This window comes from Loxodonta africana, chromosome 24, assembly GCF_030014295.1.
Source record: "Loxodonta africana isolate mLoxAfr1 chromosome 24, mLoxAfr1.hap2, whole genome shotgun sequence".
Taxonomy (NCBI): domain Eukaryota; kingdom Metazoa; phylum Chordata; class Mammalia; order Proboscidea; family Elephantidae; genus Loxodonta; species Loxodonta africana.
In genome coordinates, this window is record NC_087365.1 from 35,825,113 (window position 1) to 35,841,902 (window position 16,790).

Below are 16,790 nucleotides of genomic sequence, written 5' to 3' on the forward strand. Positions count from 1 at the left end.
GATATACTCAAGATTGTACTTTGGGTTTCATGGACTTGTTCTAATTTTCTTCAGCTTCAACTTGAACTTGCATATGAGCAATTTATGGTTTGTTCCGCAGTCAGCTCATGGCCTTGTTCTAACTGATGATATTGAGGTTTTCCATCGTCTCTTTCCACAGATGTAGTCATTTTGATTCTTGTGTATTCCATCTGGTGAGGTCCACGTTGTGTAGTCATTTATGTTGTTGAAAAAATGTATTTGCAATGAATAAGTCATTGGCCTTACAAAATCCTTTCACGCCATCTCCAGCTTCTTTTCTATCACCAAGGCCGTATTTTCCAACTCCTGATCTTTCTTCTTTGTTTCCCAATTTTGCATTCTAATCACCAGTAATTATCAGTGCATCCTGATGGCACGTTCAAGCAATTTCAGACTGTGGAAGTTGCTAAAAATCTTTAATTTCTTCATCTTTGGCCTTAGTAGTTGGTGTGTAAATTTGAATAATAGTCGTATTAACTGGTCTTCCTTGTAGTCATATGAATATTATCACCGACAGTGTTGTACTTCAGGATAGATCTTGAAATATACAGTATACAGTATATACAAAAATCCAAATGACAGGGTTTTTTCAGTTTTTTCCATTTTTAAAATCAACTTTATTGAGATATAATTTACACATATTTTAAGGGTACTGTTCGATGGGTTTCAACAAAAATTCAATTACAAAAAATTAAAAGTCAGGAGAAGACCTGGTTCTAACCATGGTTGAAAAATGAAAAGAAAAAGAATAAATTTTAAGTCAATTTCATCAAAGCCAAATGAGAAGAGGGTGCTGAAATAATAATAATACTTGTGATGGTTAAGATCGTGTGTCAACTTGGCTGGGTCATGATTATCAGTGTTTTGGCAGTCGTATAATGTTGTGATCACTTCCCTGTTCAGATTTGATATGGGATCACCCCATGATGTGATATGCTGTGAGTAGCCAATCAGCTGAAAGGGAGCTTCCTTGAGTGTGTGCCCTGCATCTGAATATAAGCAGACGTTCTGGCAAAGCTCGAGGGCTTTTGCTTGTTCTGGATCCTGCAGCTGGCTCCTGTTCGTCTCACCTCCGGTTCTTGGGACTTGAGCTAGCAGCTTACTGTGGTCTTGCCTGCCCATCTTGAGATTCATCCATCTTCACAGCCTGTGAGCAAGAGCCCTGCTCTCCGACCTGCTGGTCTTGGGTTCGCCAGTCCCTGTGGCTACATGAATCAGAGGTCTCCATCCTGATCTACAGACTTGGGACTTTCCAGCCTCTACAACCGCATGAGCCATTTCCTTGATGTAAGTAAACCTCTCTGTCTCTATATATTTACATGCTTTACTGGTTTTGCTTTTCTAGAGAACCTGGCCTGACAATACTCTAGTATTACTATTACCTACTGTTACAGCCATTGTCACTTTCATTTATTGGGTGTTTTAGTGTTTATTTTCACAACCATCCTATGTGGTAGGTACCATTACCCTCATTTACAGATAAGAAAATTATGGCACAGAGAACCTGGAAGAAGAGGCAATGACCTGTCATTTAACCTTCTTCCTGTGGAATACCAACAAAAGGCAGAAGTGAATTTTCTAAACCACAGGCACTGCTCAGTTTTAGGAAGCATTTACTTTGAGGAAGTAGCCTATTTAAATACTCCAGTTAAAAGGCAGAGATTATCAAACTTGATAAAAAGCAAGACTCAACTATATGCTGTCTGTCTGTAATAAACACACTTTAAATATAAAAGTAAAATGATGAGAAAAGGCATATCATGCAAACATTAATCATAAACCAAAAACTGAACCTGTTGCAATCAAGTTGATTCCGACTCATGGCAACCTATAGGGCAGAGTAGAACTGCCCATAGGGTTTCTAAGGCTGTAATCTTTATGGAAGCAGACTTTCACATCTTTCTCCTAATGAGTGGCTGGTGGGTTTTAACTGCGGACCTTTTGGTTGGCAGTGGAGCATTTAACCACTGCACCACAGGAAAGCTAATATCAGACGAATAGAATTCAAGCCCAAGAGTATTATCAGAGATAAAGAGGGATGTTTCATAATAACCAAAGGGTCAACACATCAAGAAGACATTCTTTAATTTGTATGCACCCAATTCTAGAAATTCAAAATATATGAAGCAGAATTGACAGGAGAAATAGATCCCTAATGGGAGATGTCAACACTCCTCTCAGTAACTGATGTGACAGAAAATCAGTAGGGATATAGAAGACTTGAATAATATCATCGACCAATTTGATCTAATTGATATAAAACAACACACCCAACAATACATATACACTTTCTTTCAAGTACACATGGGACAGTCAAGATAAACTGTATTCTGGGCCATAAAAACAAATGTAAAAGAATTGAAATTATTTCTGAACAGTCTGACCCAGTAGGTGTTGGGTGGGGCCCAGGAGTCTGCATTTTTACCAAGTTTCCCTGATGGTTCCTCTACCTTCAAGTCTGACAGCTACCGTTCTATGACATCACTCAGGCCTCTAGAACAGCGCTGTTCAAACTTTTTTTTGACCACAAACCACAATATGAAATTTTACATTGTGACCCAAGAACCCACATACTTATAAATATCTGCAACAAAAGTTTCACGAAGCCCTATTTACCCCAACCTGATGCCTTCCGATGTTTTCTGCTTGCCTTCATTACAAACACTCACTGAACCAGAACCACTCCATCAGTGGGTCTCTACCCTGGCTGCACATCAGAACCACCTGAGGGGCTTTACAGGTTCCAGTGTCCAGGCCATACTGACCGGTTAAATCAGAAACTCTGAGGGGGGAACCCAGGCTGCAGTATTTTTTTTTAAGCTCCCTCGGGTGATTCCAAGGTATAGCCAAGGACTAGATCAGCAGTTCTCCAAGTGTGGTCTCCAGACAGCCCTATCAGCATCACCTGAGACTTGTTAGAAATGCAAATTCTCAGGCCCACTGAATCAGAAGCTCTGGGGGTGGGGCCCAGCCATCTGTGTTTTAAGGAGCCCTGCACGTGGTTCTGATACATGCTCAGGGTTGAGAACCACTGGGCTAAGTTGATTTTGACCCATAAATGGGTCATGACCTGCAGTTTGACAAATAATGCCCCAAAGGAAGCCCCAGACGACAGATTAGAAGTTAGTACCAGGGGAATCTCTGTCTTTCCTGGAGAATTGGCAAATTTCTTCTTTTTTGATACGAGAGATGCATTCTAATCTACTCCTTTGGTGTTCACTGCAGGAAAAGAAAAAAACCCAAAAAGCTCAGGGTCAAATTTAACCTTAATCTCAGTAATTAAAGATCTCTTTGGATCCTTTTGGCTTACTCCCTCTTGTAATATGCACCTTAGGAAAGGGGCAGCGTGGCAATAAGGGGCAGTCACTATGCTCTTGGGGCTCAACCAGGCCAGAGAAGGGGTGAAGCGGAGCAATGAGAGCAACTGAGCACGAAACACTTCCTGTGGCTTCGCAAGCTCACTGGGGCCTTGAGCGCCCAATCTGGCCTGCAGCGCCCCTGCCTCAGCCAGCACTCTGCTGTGGTTTCCTGTTTGCAGCTGCTGTACTGGGGCCAGCCCCCCACCCCAGCCAGCCTTTGTGTGTGTGTGAGGGCGGATGTGCTGCCCGGAAAACAGCAGAAGGTGGCCAGGGAGAGGTCAACCTGAGAGCCCCCAAAGGAAGGGGAGCAGAGGCAAAAATTGGCTGGAGAGGGCCCAGGAGGGAGACTGAGGCAGACAGCAAAGGACTCTATGAGCCCATCACAGTAGGTTCTAATTAGAGTAGGCACTAGGAGGCCTATTCTCCCTCCCAAATATTTCTTCCCTACTCTCCCAACTGCTTACAATTCCACCATTATTGCCACAGGAGGAGGGCATTTTTTGGGTATCTGGAACGAGATAGACCTTGGCTGCTTGAATCCTGGCTCGGCACTTATTAACTGTGGGTCCTCGGGCAAATGTTTTTCCTAAGCCTCATTCTTCTCCTCTGTTAAAAGGAAGTGCAATCCCCACAGTTGTTTTGAGGCACTTAAAGGGCCTAACACAAACGTAGGTGCTGCTGCTCCTTCCACTTCCCTCTCCGCTCCTACCCTAGGGGGTTAGTAGCCCAGACAGAGGCAGAATCCAAGACAGATTCTATCAACCTGGTGTTCTGTTTGCAAAGGCCCTGCACCTAGAGAAGTGCAATGTGACAGTCCCTACCTCTCTTTGGGCCTCTGTTTCCTGACCTATACAGGGAGAGAGGAAGATGTATGAAATGACTTTATGGCTGTGTCTATGACCCAAAGCACAGAGACAATTTCAACATCTCAATTTTTTTGCCAAGTGATCAAGATGCTATGTGTCTCAGGGAGGGAGGAATCATCTCTGGTCAGGGGAAGGAAATATTCTATCACAAGTTCTCATTGCCGAAATGTTGGCTGAGCCTGGATCCCAGCTCGGAAATACAAGCTATGGCACATTCACACCCACTTTTAGAGATGCAGGTTACTCCATTGCTGATGGGCTCTCATAGCAGCAACATGACGGTCAGACAGCGAGATACCCCAGTCCTTTACATCTGACCTCTTACCCTGACCCCCAAGTCACATCACAGTTGGCTCTTGACATTCGAGGGACAAGCCCTGACATCAGTGCAGATTTCAAGCTGTGTTTCCCAAAGTGTGTGCCATGGAGCACTGGCTTCCAGTGACCAAGGACATGCCCACCTCACTCGCCAGTGATGCCCAAGGTCTGGTACACTAGTTGCGTCCTCCCCTGTCCCTGAGGCTGCCCCACATAGTGGATACTTGAGACATATTTGTTGAATGAATGAATATGAAGTGAATATTACTAAGTACTACATGATGAAAAGTTCCTGTGTTCAAAAGTGTTTGGGAAATGCCCAATTAGACAAAGTCAAAGCCCTGAGAATCCTGCCTTAACGTGTTGCTAATGGTTAAAACTTCTCTCAGAGCAGAACATGATTTTTAGTTCTCCCAAATTGACCTTCCCATCCTCTTAATCTCACAGCAAGTGGTCCATGGAACCCACTTTGAGGGCCACTGTCCTTCAGCCTCTCACTTCCCCCATAACACACACCCAGTGCTAACCATGCCCTCACTGAACAACAGCTCCCCCTGCCTTCGGGAGAAAACCCAAGCTTCTCAGCCTGGCATTCAAGGCCCTTTTTTCTCGGGCTGTGCCTGCTTCTCCTAGTCTCCTGCCCTGTGGTGCAGCCATTTATGTAAAATGCCAGGCCTTCTCAGGGCCAGGCAGTACCTCAGCCTGGGATCCTGTGGGAACATCCTTCAAGTTTCAACTCAGCCTACTCCTCCACGAAGCCTTCCTTGACTACTCCAGAGGTAGCCGCCCCTCCTCTGCCCTCAGCACTCAAATGTTGTCTGTCATCACCTGTCCCCACCTCCCGGCAGCCTGAGAGCATGGGGGTCATTTCTGGGCCCTGTATGGTCTCATACAAGGCTGGGATTGAGAAATCTTTGTTAGCTGAACAAATGACCGACAAGTGAGGCATAGCCTATTCTCTGGAGGAGGATCTGTACTTCTGTAGGTTCCTTTCCCCACTCCCTGAGGCCTCCCCACAGAGGCAGGGTATGGGGCAGGGCTGAGTTCACTCACTTCTCCTGCTCTGGCTCTCCCGGATGAGGAAGGCCCCTCCGGGGTTCCCAGGCAGCAGCAGCAGTTCCTCGGCCTTCTCCCGACTCAGGCCCTCATACAACCACCTGGGGAGGAACAGGAAGGAGGGGCAGGAGTCAGCCTTGTTGAGGTGGGCCAAGTCTGCTGGGGTTCATTGAAGAAGCACTGGAACTGCTTACCCGCTTTGTGTGACCCTAGCAAGGCCTTGCCATCTCTGGACCTCTGCCTACATCGTAAAGGGCTGCCTTGGGGTCTCTGAGAGCCCCTCTAGCTCTACTCTCCTCGGCCTCGCTCCAAAGGCCTGGGGGGGACAACCTCATGGGATCAGCCCTAGCTTTTTCTGCCTGGATTCTCATTCCCAAGGATTCTTATTCCCAAGTGCCCTGGAAATCTGCATAGAGTGATCCCAGCCTCTCTCCTATCACTGCCCAGTGCCCTGCAAATCCCCCATTCTATCCAAATGGCCCCCACCTTTCTAAGAATTGTCCTTCCGTTTTCTTGCCTCAAGACATTTATGCAGCTTTCCCATCTCCTGCCTGTCGCTTTTCCCATTCTCCATCACCAGAACCTGGCTACCCGCCAAAGCCCACACCACAACACCTTCTCTGGCTTCCCAAGTCTGATTCCCCTCTTGGCCCCCAGCAGAGGGCTGGGCAGGAAGGAGAACACTGTGGGAGGGGAGGCAGCAAGTTCCCTAAGGTGGGGCCTGAGGCAGGAACTCACCCATGGGAGACTTTGGCAGCGTGGATGCTGGGAATGTTGTACTCTCTGCCTGAGACTTCTGACAGCACTGTCCACCAGTCTCCATCCCTGGGGAAAGAAAGGAGAGTTGGGGCCCCTCTCAGAAGGACGAGGGCCCAGAGAACTGTACTACCTGAGCTTCCCAGGCTTCCTGGCACCAGCCAGCCCGGCTACTTCCTGGAATAGTTCAGTTTCCCTACAAGGCCTTCTCTACCCACCATCTCTCCCTGCAGGTGTATGGAACTGCTTAAGTCTTACCATTAGAGCCACCTGTAAGCTTGGGAACAAAAGCCATGCTCTTATCTCCCTGGGAGGGAGGGGCCCCTTCTCCCACCCCCCTCCCTGCCCCCCACTAGCTTATCTTCAGGTATCCAGATGGAGGGAGGAGGGCATCCCTCACCAGTCAGCACCCCACCCAGTGCTGCTCAAAGGACTTACTCAGAGATGATGGTCAGTGGCTCCCCCAGCCTCAGCGACAGCTCTGCCTGCTCACCCACCGGGAAACTGCCCAGGGCCACAGCTGTGGCTTTGCTCTTCTCTGGATGGAGGGACAGAGATGGTAGCCTTTTTGGCCAGCGTTCCTATCAGACATGAGGTCTAGTGGAGCCTGGCCTGGGTCTGGGCTCCCATTATCAATCTTCCCATGGGCACCAAGGGCGCTGCCCACCCCTCCGGGGAAGCACGTCTGCTTCCCAGGAGAGCAACCCTGGACTTTGAAGCCTTTTTAGCCCTGGGGGTGCCCAGATGGCTCTTGGGGTCACCTCAGGAAGAGGGTGGGTGTGGCAAAAGGAGTAGAGCTCCTGACTACAATCTCCTTTTATATATAGCTCTTTACAGAAGATTTTGATAAAGGGATTGTGCTGCTAAGAAAAAATTGAAACCTACAGCTTTCACCAGACTCAGCTGCTAATCTGTGATGGAATGGGCACTGGATGGAAGTGCTGGGGAAGGGAACACTTACAGAAGCATTGCAGCTGGGGCCTGGGTTTCAAGTCACATGGGTGCCTTGGGGTGTACATGGGAGTAGCTTTCAAGCCTGAACATGGTGGGTGTCGGGAAAGCAGAGTGAGAAGGTCTGGGAGGGTCTGAAGATGACCTTCTCTTCACACGGTGGAATTTCGCTGGTCCCCTCATTCCTGGCCCTTGGTTTCCTTGTGGTGATTATACTCCCTACCTCTCCAGGCCACTGGAAAGGCCCATGAAATCACAGACATGAACAGACTTTGTAGCTATCAAGTGCAGTGAGTGTGGTGGAGTGGCTCTCTCTGGCAGCATGGTACCTCTCCCTCGGCCCTTGTCCAGAGCAGCAGGTATAGGTCTGTGCTGCCAGCTGAGAAGAGGTGTCACTCCCGGGCCCACCATGCCAGGCTTGGCCCAGAGCAGCTGGCCAGCAGGTGTGTTTGGCTCAGCCAAGTGTCCTGGCTATTCATGGTACCATCGCTTGCTGAGCACCTGCTGTGTGTCAGGCCCTGATTGGGTGCTCTATGCATCACTTTACTCAGTCCTCACAACCACCTCCGAGGTCAGATCTAGAGTCATCCCCATTGTACAGCGAGGTAACAGAGGCTCCAACAGGGGCATGCAGCCAGGAAGCGAGAGGACAGCTCTTACACCACACCGCCCTGTCTGTCTCTCCTTCCATGGGGCACTGTGGGGTGGCTGCTCACTGGCCTAGGGCTGGAGGGAAGTGGGACTGGACAGCAGCAGTGCATCTCAGGAGGGGCCCAGACCCAGCAGGTCTGTCTAGCCAATCTGTTCCTTCTGCCTGCTGACCTTGCTCCCCTCGAAGCCAAGCCCTCACCTTCCCCTCACTTACCCAGTCCTGCCCAGGCTCCTCAGGGACCACAGCCTTGCCTTCTCCCCGGGAGGCTGAGATTCAGAGGGGAATCACTGGCCCAGGTTGCAGACAGAGCCAGAGGGGACCAGGAATAACTTCCCAAGCCGCCAGTCACATGAGGAATGATCCTGAGGATGTGGTGGCCATGTGGCCCGATTTTGGGGGCTGGACAGCGGGCAGCACGTGGCTCCCTCAGCACGGGATGCTCATCCCTCATCTCCAGCCTAACATGACATCCCTATGCCTGCCGGGGCCTTCTTGGCCGGAAAAACCTGCCCTCCACAGGCTGCAGGAAGGGACCTCCCCTGGGGTGGGGTGGGCTCCTTTTTCTATTTCAGTAAGGCTCTTTGTAACAAAGAGGAGAGACTTGTTAGCATGTTAATACATTAAACTATGAAAAGCAGTCAAGTTCAGCAAGGTTTATGTGCTCTTAGATGCTCCTCTCTGAAGGAGTCAAGGTCACAGGACTCTGCGATGCCCTCTTCATGGAGCTAGGACCCCAGGAGGTGGTATGGGGGAACAGATGGATAGACAGGACCCACGGGTTGTGGGGGAGACCTGGAGGTAGACACTGTGCAGGGAAAGGGGGAGGCTGCCCTGGCCCTCCTGGCTCTGTGTTGCGATGGGAAGAGGAAGACTGTGATTCTGGGAATGGACAGGTTCCTCTACATCCTCCCAGACACACATGGGGACCCTGCAGTGACCCCGGTGTGGAGCTACTCAGAGTTGTCTTTGTGGCACAGGGCCTGGCTGACCCAAGGAAATGTCTGATACTTGGACTAACAATGTGAACAACAATGCAAACAAGCCTGTGGAGGTCGTCCACTGATGAGAATAGATGGACCAAGGTGGCTGGAAGGGCCCTGACCTTGCACCCCCTGAGGGTGAGCCACTGAGGTGCATATACTCTTCCCTGATTGGTCCCCCTCTCTGCTCAGCTTATTCACCTCTGTCCTTCACTTCTGGGCAGAAACATCCCTTCCTCCACGAAAACTTCCCCAACTAGGCCCCTCGGCACATACTCTCAGAGTCTCTTAAAACATACCGTCACCAAAATTTAACACAGTTGTAATTAATAATTGGTGTAGCACCTGTCTCTGAGGCTTGATTGTCCCTGAGGGCAAGGACTTGTGCCTGTCTTGTCCATTGCTGTGTCCCCAGGTCCTGGCATAAGGCCTGGCACAAGGCCTGGCACAGTACATTTTAGGTGGGTGCAGGGTTAAATGGATAAATGACTCATGGAGGGGGGCTGGCCAGGGACCAGGGGCGAGAACAACAGAGAGAGGCTCTCCCTTCCCCAAGGAGACTGTGGTGGGAGGGAGAGAGCAGCTGCCCTCAGGTCCCACATGCAGGGAGGGCCCCCCGGCCCACCTGCTCATTAGCAGGTAGGAGTGGTCACCACCCCCAGCTGCCCTGGGCATGACTCAGAGAAGCCTGAAGCCACCGCCTGTGGCTAGATTCAGAACAAACTGAGGTGGAGGTCTGTGTGGTTTTCAGGTCTCTTCCTGTGGGGCCTCCTGGGCCCCAGGCTCTCTATGCAGATTGGGTGGCTAAAAGGAGACCACTGCCTCCTCAACAGGACTCCTACAGGGTCTCGGATACTGATGCCTGTGAGGCCTGGTACAGGCTGGTATTAGGGGCTGGGTATCGAGGAAGACCCTCAATGAGATGGACTGACTCAGTGGCTGCAACAACGGGCTCAAACATAGCAACCATCGTGAGGATGACACAGGACTGGGCAGTGTTTCATCCTGTTGTACATAGGGTTGCTATGAGTTGGAACTGGCTCTACAGCACCCAAAACAACAACACTGAGGATTGCGGAAGCCCTGGTGGTGCAGTGGTTAAGCACTCGGCTGCAAACCAAAAGGTCGGTGTTTCGAACTCATCAGCAGCTCTACAGGAAAAAGATGTGGCAGTCTGCTTCTATAAAGAGTTACAGCCTTGGAAACCCTATGGGGCAGTTCTACTCTGTCCTACAGGGTCACTATGAGTCGGAACGGACTCAGTGGCAACGGGTTTCGTTTTATTTTTTTATTGAGGATTGGGCTGAGGAGTGAGAATGGACCCTGCCATTGTAGGGGAGATTTCGGACTGGGGCCAGCTCCAGCCCAAACACTAATATCCAGATGTCTTGGTTCTTCAGTCTCCTGTTTAATCGTTGTCCATATGCCTCCTCCTCAAAGTGCTCCTTGGTTTAGGGCGATCAGGAGTGATTTGAGGAATGATTTGTGTGCCATTTGGGGAACAAAAATTTGACATCAAGTATTAGACTTTTCAGGATACTTTGTCCTAAAAACTGGGACTTTTTAGTCAAGACTCTTAAAACGTCATGATTAGAGGTTCAGCGTATGTATATGGTAATTTTTTCCAATTAACATAGCTTTAATTTTGCTTTAATATTTCACAGCACTTTTCAGCGTAGGAGGAGACAGTGGAGCGTCGCTATCCAATAGAACTTTCTGCAGGGCTGGAAACGTGCCATCATTCTGTGCAGTTCCATGCTGCAGTCACGAGCAGAGCTATTGAGCCCCTGGAATGCGGCTATCGAGACTGAAGAACTCAGTTTTATTTTGTTTTAATTACTTTAGATTTAAATAGCCACACACAGCTACCGGCTCCTGTAATAGGCAGCGCAGCTTTGGGGAGTTACAGAAGTGGGGGGTTGGACTCAGGAGCTGTCAGATCAATCTCTATGTAAACTGGTTTAGGAGGAGGGAAGCCTTTGGAGACTCCTGGGGGACTCTCTCACCTTCCTGGTTTGATGTTCTGGTTAGTGTCTATCACTCTCTCATATTGTCTAGTTTATCTGGTTTGTTTAATGTTCTGACTGCTGAAACGGAAGCTCCACAAGAGCAGGGACCCTGTCTGGTTCGTTCATCGGGACACAGCAGGCACTCATTAATACTTGATGCAGTGTTGGAGGCACTAGTTGGGAGGGCCTAGGTCCTCGCGGTGCCTGGGAAGGGGCTGACTGCCCCGTACCCCGTGGCCTACCTGCTTGCATGGGCACACATGCTTGGTCTTGGACTGAGGGGCTTGAGCTTGGGCTTGGCAGGGTTTTTCCTCTGCTGGGCAGACTTCCCATCATTCGTCAGCAGAACACTTACTTAGAAGCACATCCCCGAGGGAAACCTGAAAGAGATGCCGCAGTGGGGACAGAGCCCTGCTGATCTCTTGCTGAGCTGCTGCCCATCAGGGCCAGGTTTCAGCCCTTCCGCTAGACTTTGAAGACTTTCTGTAAACTGGACCCTGTTTTCTTCACATCTCATCTTTTCTATGCCTCAGTCATGCTCGATTCTTTCTGTTCTTGAGCCTTTGCTTGTGTGGTACCTCCTCCCACTGGCTGAGCTACCCTTTCCTCCCTTTTGGGCATGTCTGGATCTCACTGTCCCCCAGGAAGCTTTCCTGAATCCCCCAGCCCTCGCAGATCACACCCTTAATTTCCTATGGTCCACCAATTCTCTGACCTGGGGCCAAATTCTGCCACTGGGTGGCAGGGGACAGAAGCAGGGCAGTGAGCTCACTCTGTACCAGGAACCATGGCTAAGGTCAGAGGTGGGTGAGAGGGACCCAAGGGAGCTTGGGAGCTGATGTGACAAGCAAGGTGGCACTGAACGGTTACCGGTGTTGGGGCAGAGTAAGATTACTGGGAGGCTGTGTGACACAGTGATGACCTGCAAGGCTTTGGACGCCACCTTCCCTCTCTGTGCCTCCATTTCCTCATCTGAAAAATGGGGATAAAACTACACAACATATAGGTCAGGGAGATAACGCATGTGAAAGCCTGGCTAGGACCTCCTTTTCCTTTATCTTGCCCTGAATATCGCTTCACTAGAGGCCTCACCTGCGAGCCTCCCCGCCTGCCTTTTCTCTCTCTCGGCTCCCTGTTGTGTTCCTTCAAAAGTTTTAATAGGAGTGTTGACTTTTTTAATCTGCCATTATTCTGTAGCTCAGTGAAGACAGGGACCTCTTTTGTTTAATAGCTTCCTTAGCATTTGTCGAGGCATCTGGTTCACAGAAGGAACTCAACACATATTAACTAATGGACAGGTATCTTATGTTTAGAATAATCTAAATTCCCAGGTTTCCAGGCTAGTGCTGATTTTAAATATTCAAACACTATATTAAATGTTTTTTGGAGGGGGGGGAATGGGGCTGAATTTTATTTTATTTTTTTCAGGTGGTTTTATTCTTTTCAGTAGTAACAAGGTTCCATTCACCTGGTATTCATCAAGCCCCTGAGCTGTGCCAGGCCTGGTGCCAAGGGCTGGGGATCTGGGGAGGAGAAAGTCAGGGTGCTCGCCCTGGAGGAGCTCACGGACTGGACTGGCATGGTGGCAGCCTTCATTGCCTTTGAACCCTTCACTGTGCCTGTGTGAGGATCCATCAGTATCACCAAGGGACTTCCATGGCCTAAGGGGCCAGTCGTATCTGGGCAGTAAGAGTCCATGGGGAGGTAGTACTGTCTTAGAGGATGTCTGTGTGAGGTGACTGCCCTCTCTGTCCTTCAGACTCATGTCATCAGTGTGGATTTGCTGCTGCCCCCCACCCCATGGGGAGTTCAGGATTCATGGGGACAGATGTTCTTTAACACAAAATTCTCTTTAATACTCAGAAATGACCCTGGACAGCCACTTCCCGCTCAGGCTTTTGGGATCCTGAAGCCTTGGCAGACAGATGGTGCTGCTGTCTCTTGAGGTTTCTGATTCCTTTCCTGCTAGAGCACCCCTTCATCTCAGGTGTTCAATATTCCTGCTGCCCCCCAGCCTTTCCTTTCTCTTTGACTATAAGGAACAGGCCATATACTTAACTTTGCCGACAGGAGTGCAGAAAATCCCAGGGGGAGATCTGCCCTGCTAGCAGCCAGGCTCTAGCTCTATGACCTCAGGCAAAGCATGTAACCTTTCTGAGTCTTATCTGTGAATTAGAGACAATAATACTGACTCCACAGGGTTGTGGGGAGAATTAAAACCTGGCGCAGGGTGGGTGCTCAGTAAAGGTTAGTTTCCTTTCCCGTCTGTCAGCAACACAAAGTCACCACAATCACCAACTGCAATAAACTCAGAGACTTTTTCCTACTGCAGGTGGAGCGGGGGGATGGGCTCTGAGCCAAAGGAAGGAGGACAGCTGCACCCATACTGGCAGACCCTCCCCACCCCTCCCCCCCGCCCCCAACTCTTTGGCAGCTTCCTTTACCTGGTCTGGTCAAGGCCAGGAAAACCCCGGGGGCCAAGTGAAGGCCATAGGGTGGGCAGGCCTAGGAGGAGGAGGTACCGGCCAAATTTTTTAAAAGAGAGAATCACAAATATTTGAGCAACTTACCATGTGCTAGGCACTTTCTAAGGGGCCCGGGCCAGTGTAAAAGAGCCCTGGCAATCTGCACCTGTAGAGTCCACAGTAGAGAAAACCCTATGGGGCAGTTCTACTCTGTTACATGGGGTCACTAGGAGTTGAAACTGACCCGAGGGCCTCAGGACAGTTGTGTGTGAAAGGAAAAAGTCAGTAAAAGGCAGCTGAGATCAGCATATTGGTCAGAATGATTTTTCTGATTGTCTCACTTGATCCTTACAACCCTTTAAGAGACGTTGGCGGGTTTGCATCCCATTTGAGATAAAATAATCAAGGCCCAGAGGGGATACAAATGTCGTGCTCATGGCATACAGCTGGTTAGTGCAGAGCAGGGACTACAATCCATATCTTTGGACTCTCAGCGGTGTGTTTTTGTGCTTCTGAAGATAATTTTCAGCAGTGGGGCAAAGAGCGATGAATTTGGACTGAGTTAAAGGGAGACCTTTCCCTCTTTTGACTGAGTAATATCACCCTTTTGAGAGCTGTGGACTCTAGAGCTACCGTTAAACAAAAAGCCTTCAGAGATTATAGTGCAGACCCTTCTCATTTACTGAATTTTAAAAGGCTGTGGCCCAGAGAGTGGCCCAAATTTACACGAGAAGCTGGTAACCAAGATGGGACCAGAGTAGATGTGAAGAGAAGCTGGAGGGAATAATGTAATTCTCCAGAAGGCAGTCAAAGGTGGAGGGAGGAAGCCTTCGCTCCTTTGGGGACCTGAGAAAGCATCCCTCCTACAGCCTCGGCAGAGCAACCTACTCTTCTCCTTGAGCTTGTTTCCCACTGCAAAGCCCACCTTGTCCTCCAGAGTCCCCTCAGAGTCTACTCCTGGCCTCTGAGGGGGCCATCCTTTCTCAACCGTCCTGAGGCTGTCGGAAAACAAAAGCAAGCATACTTACTGGCTTCCTGTCATCGGAGGCTTGGAGAGGGGGCTCAGCTAAGATGCATGTTTGGCTGGACAAGCCAGGACTCTGGGAGGATGCCCTTGTTGACGTCTGCCAATGTCTTCGGTCCTAGGAGACCCAGAACTCTCTTAGCCGGGGAGTCTTCAGGGAGAGGCTCCAGGTATCGGTTTGGGTTGCTCAGCATCTGCCTGTGGTCAGCAGTTTGTGCACCTGGAATGGGACAAGAACCTCATGCTTCTGAGGGATCATCAGACTGGGCATCCCTCCCAAGCAGAGCCAGGCCAAGGAAGAAGGCCCAGGGCTCTTTGAGCTCTGTGTCACAGGAGCTATGGGTGCAGGGTTCTTGGAGCTCCCAGCTCACATCTGCAGACTCTGTGGTTCTCACAACCACTCGTTTCCTCTGACGGCATCACAGACCATTGAGGAGCCACCTTCCCCAAGTTCCTGTTTCTGAGGGAGAAGCTGCTGCCTTGTCATGATCCTGGAGCAAGAGGTTTTTCTCTGGCTTTGTCGTTTGGTCTTGTCCAAGGAACACAGAACCGAGGTAGAATGGAACGCAGAGTTTGAGCAAGGTTTCCCATACTTGCCTGAGCATAATAATCACCTGAAGGGCTTGCTAATATTAGAGATTCCTGGAATCCTCCCACACCTTCTGAATCTAAGTCTCCAGAGGAGCCTAGGCATCTAAATTTTCAGCACTCCAAGAGAGTCCTCTGATTGGCAACATTTAATGTATAAAGGGAGCACTTGGGAATCTGGTTAAAATGCAGATTCTGATTCAGTAGGTTTGGGGTGGAGTTCAACATTCTGCATTTTAAGCTTCCTGGGGATGCCAGTATTTTGGTCTGTGACCACACTTTGAGTAGCAAGATTTGGACAGTGGTTCTCAGTGTAGTTCCCAGATTAGCAGCCTTAGCATCACCTAAGGATTTGTTAGACATGCATTCTCAGGCCCCACTCCAAATACGGTGAATCAGAAACAGATGGTGGGGCCCAGGGATGTTTTCACAAGCCCTTCAGGCAACTCTGATGCATGCCCAAATTTGAGAATCGCTAATCTAGGATAAGGAGCCCTCGTGGCGCAGTGGTTAAGCAGCTGCTAACCAATGGGTTAGTGATTTGAACCCATCAGCTACTCCACCAGAGAAAGGTATGGAAGTCTGCTTCTGTAAAGATTACAGCCTTGGAAACCTTATGTGGCAGTTTTACTCTATCCTATAGGGTCGCTGAGTCAGAACAGACTCACTGGCAATGGATAATCTAGGATAAAGAATCTGTCTTTGAGTGCTGTGCTACCTTCCCTCTCCACTTCATTAAAATTTAAAGAACCATACCCACTTGCTGCCTCCCCTTTAGGGGGCCAAGTATTCCTGGAGACAGATACTCTTTAACACAACATGGGTCCATTGCACTGAAATGGCTCCTGACTCTGGTTCAGACTTCTCAGCCTTTTCTGGTGGTTTTTACCAGTTAGAGCACCCTCTAGCTCAGGTTCTCAATGTTTCTGCTGGTCCCTCAGTCTCTGCCTTTCTCCTGGGGAAGATTGGTTTGAAATTTAACTTCACAGACAGATGGCACACAGAGCTGGAAGAGGCAAGTGTAGGCACATTCTCTGTAACAAAGTTCTAATCAGATGTCAGAATGGATGACAGCTACTCAAGGATGTGGCCCTTGGCAGGGAGGATAGTGAGCACGGGCCCAGACAACTGCTCTTGCCTCCATACCACTGATGCCGCCATTCTTATCTGAAGGCAGGCTTTTAAGACTAGCCTCAAGGTGAAGTCCATGAGTGAGGTAGGAAGTAGGGAAGGATCATCTCTCAGTTCTTCTTAAAAGAATTCAACCATATTGGTCCCTTTCCACTTAAGGAGGCACCTAAGGATTAGAAAGAGAAGTTTACAATCCTTGATCTGCCACTAATTAATTTTGTGACTATATATAAATTAACTCTGGGCCTGTCTTCCTATCTATAAAATGGGAATAGCATGTATCTCATTGGATCAATAAAAGGAAGCTTACAGGAAGGTGCTAAGTGCCTGGTATATAGTAGGTACTCAATAAAAGGCCAAATAAAACATGAAAATGTGATAAGATGATTTTTAGAAGAATAGGAAACTAACTTTTCAAGCTAGATGCCTTGACCAAATTGCTTAAGTTTCCTCAGCCATTGTGTCTGTAAAATAGACACCGCCCACTTTGCAGGGTCGACAGGAGAGCTGGATACAAGGTATGTGGGGGAGCTTGGTACAGTCATCTTATGTACCTACCTGAGTTCACTTGGCCACCTCCTTGCTTCTCATGAAGCAGGCACTTGATTTTTTTT

General features: G+C 49.1%; 1 protein-coding gene across 1 annotated transcript in view; it reads right to left on the bottom strand.

The window, feature by feature from the left end:
• Positions 1-15,120, bottom strand: part of SLA2 (Src like adaptor 2) — a 26,813-nt gene extending 11,693 nt beyond the window's left edge. Inside the window, exons 1-5 of the mRNA XM_003411531.3 lie at positions 14,462-15,120; positions 11,211-11,348; positions 6,815-6,914; positions 6,359-6,445; positions 5,618-5,721 (exon numbers count right to left, since the gene is read on the bottom strand). Coding sequence (XP_003411579.2) covers positions 5,618-5,721; positions 6,359-6,445; positions 6,815-6,914; positions 11,211-11,304 — 385 coding nt within the window. The 5' untranslated portion in view covers positions 11,305-11,348; positions 14,462-15,120. The remainder of the gene's footprint in view (positions 1-5,617; positions 5,722-6,358; positions 6,446-6,814; positions 6,915-11,210; positions 11,349-14,461) is intronic.
• Positions 15,121-16,790: the final 1,670 nt, after the last annotated feature.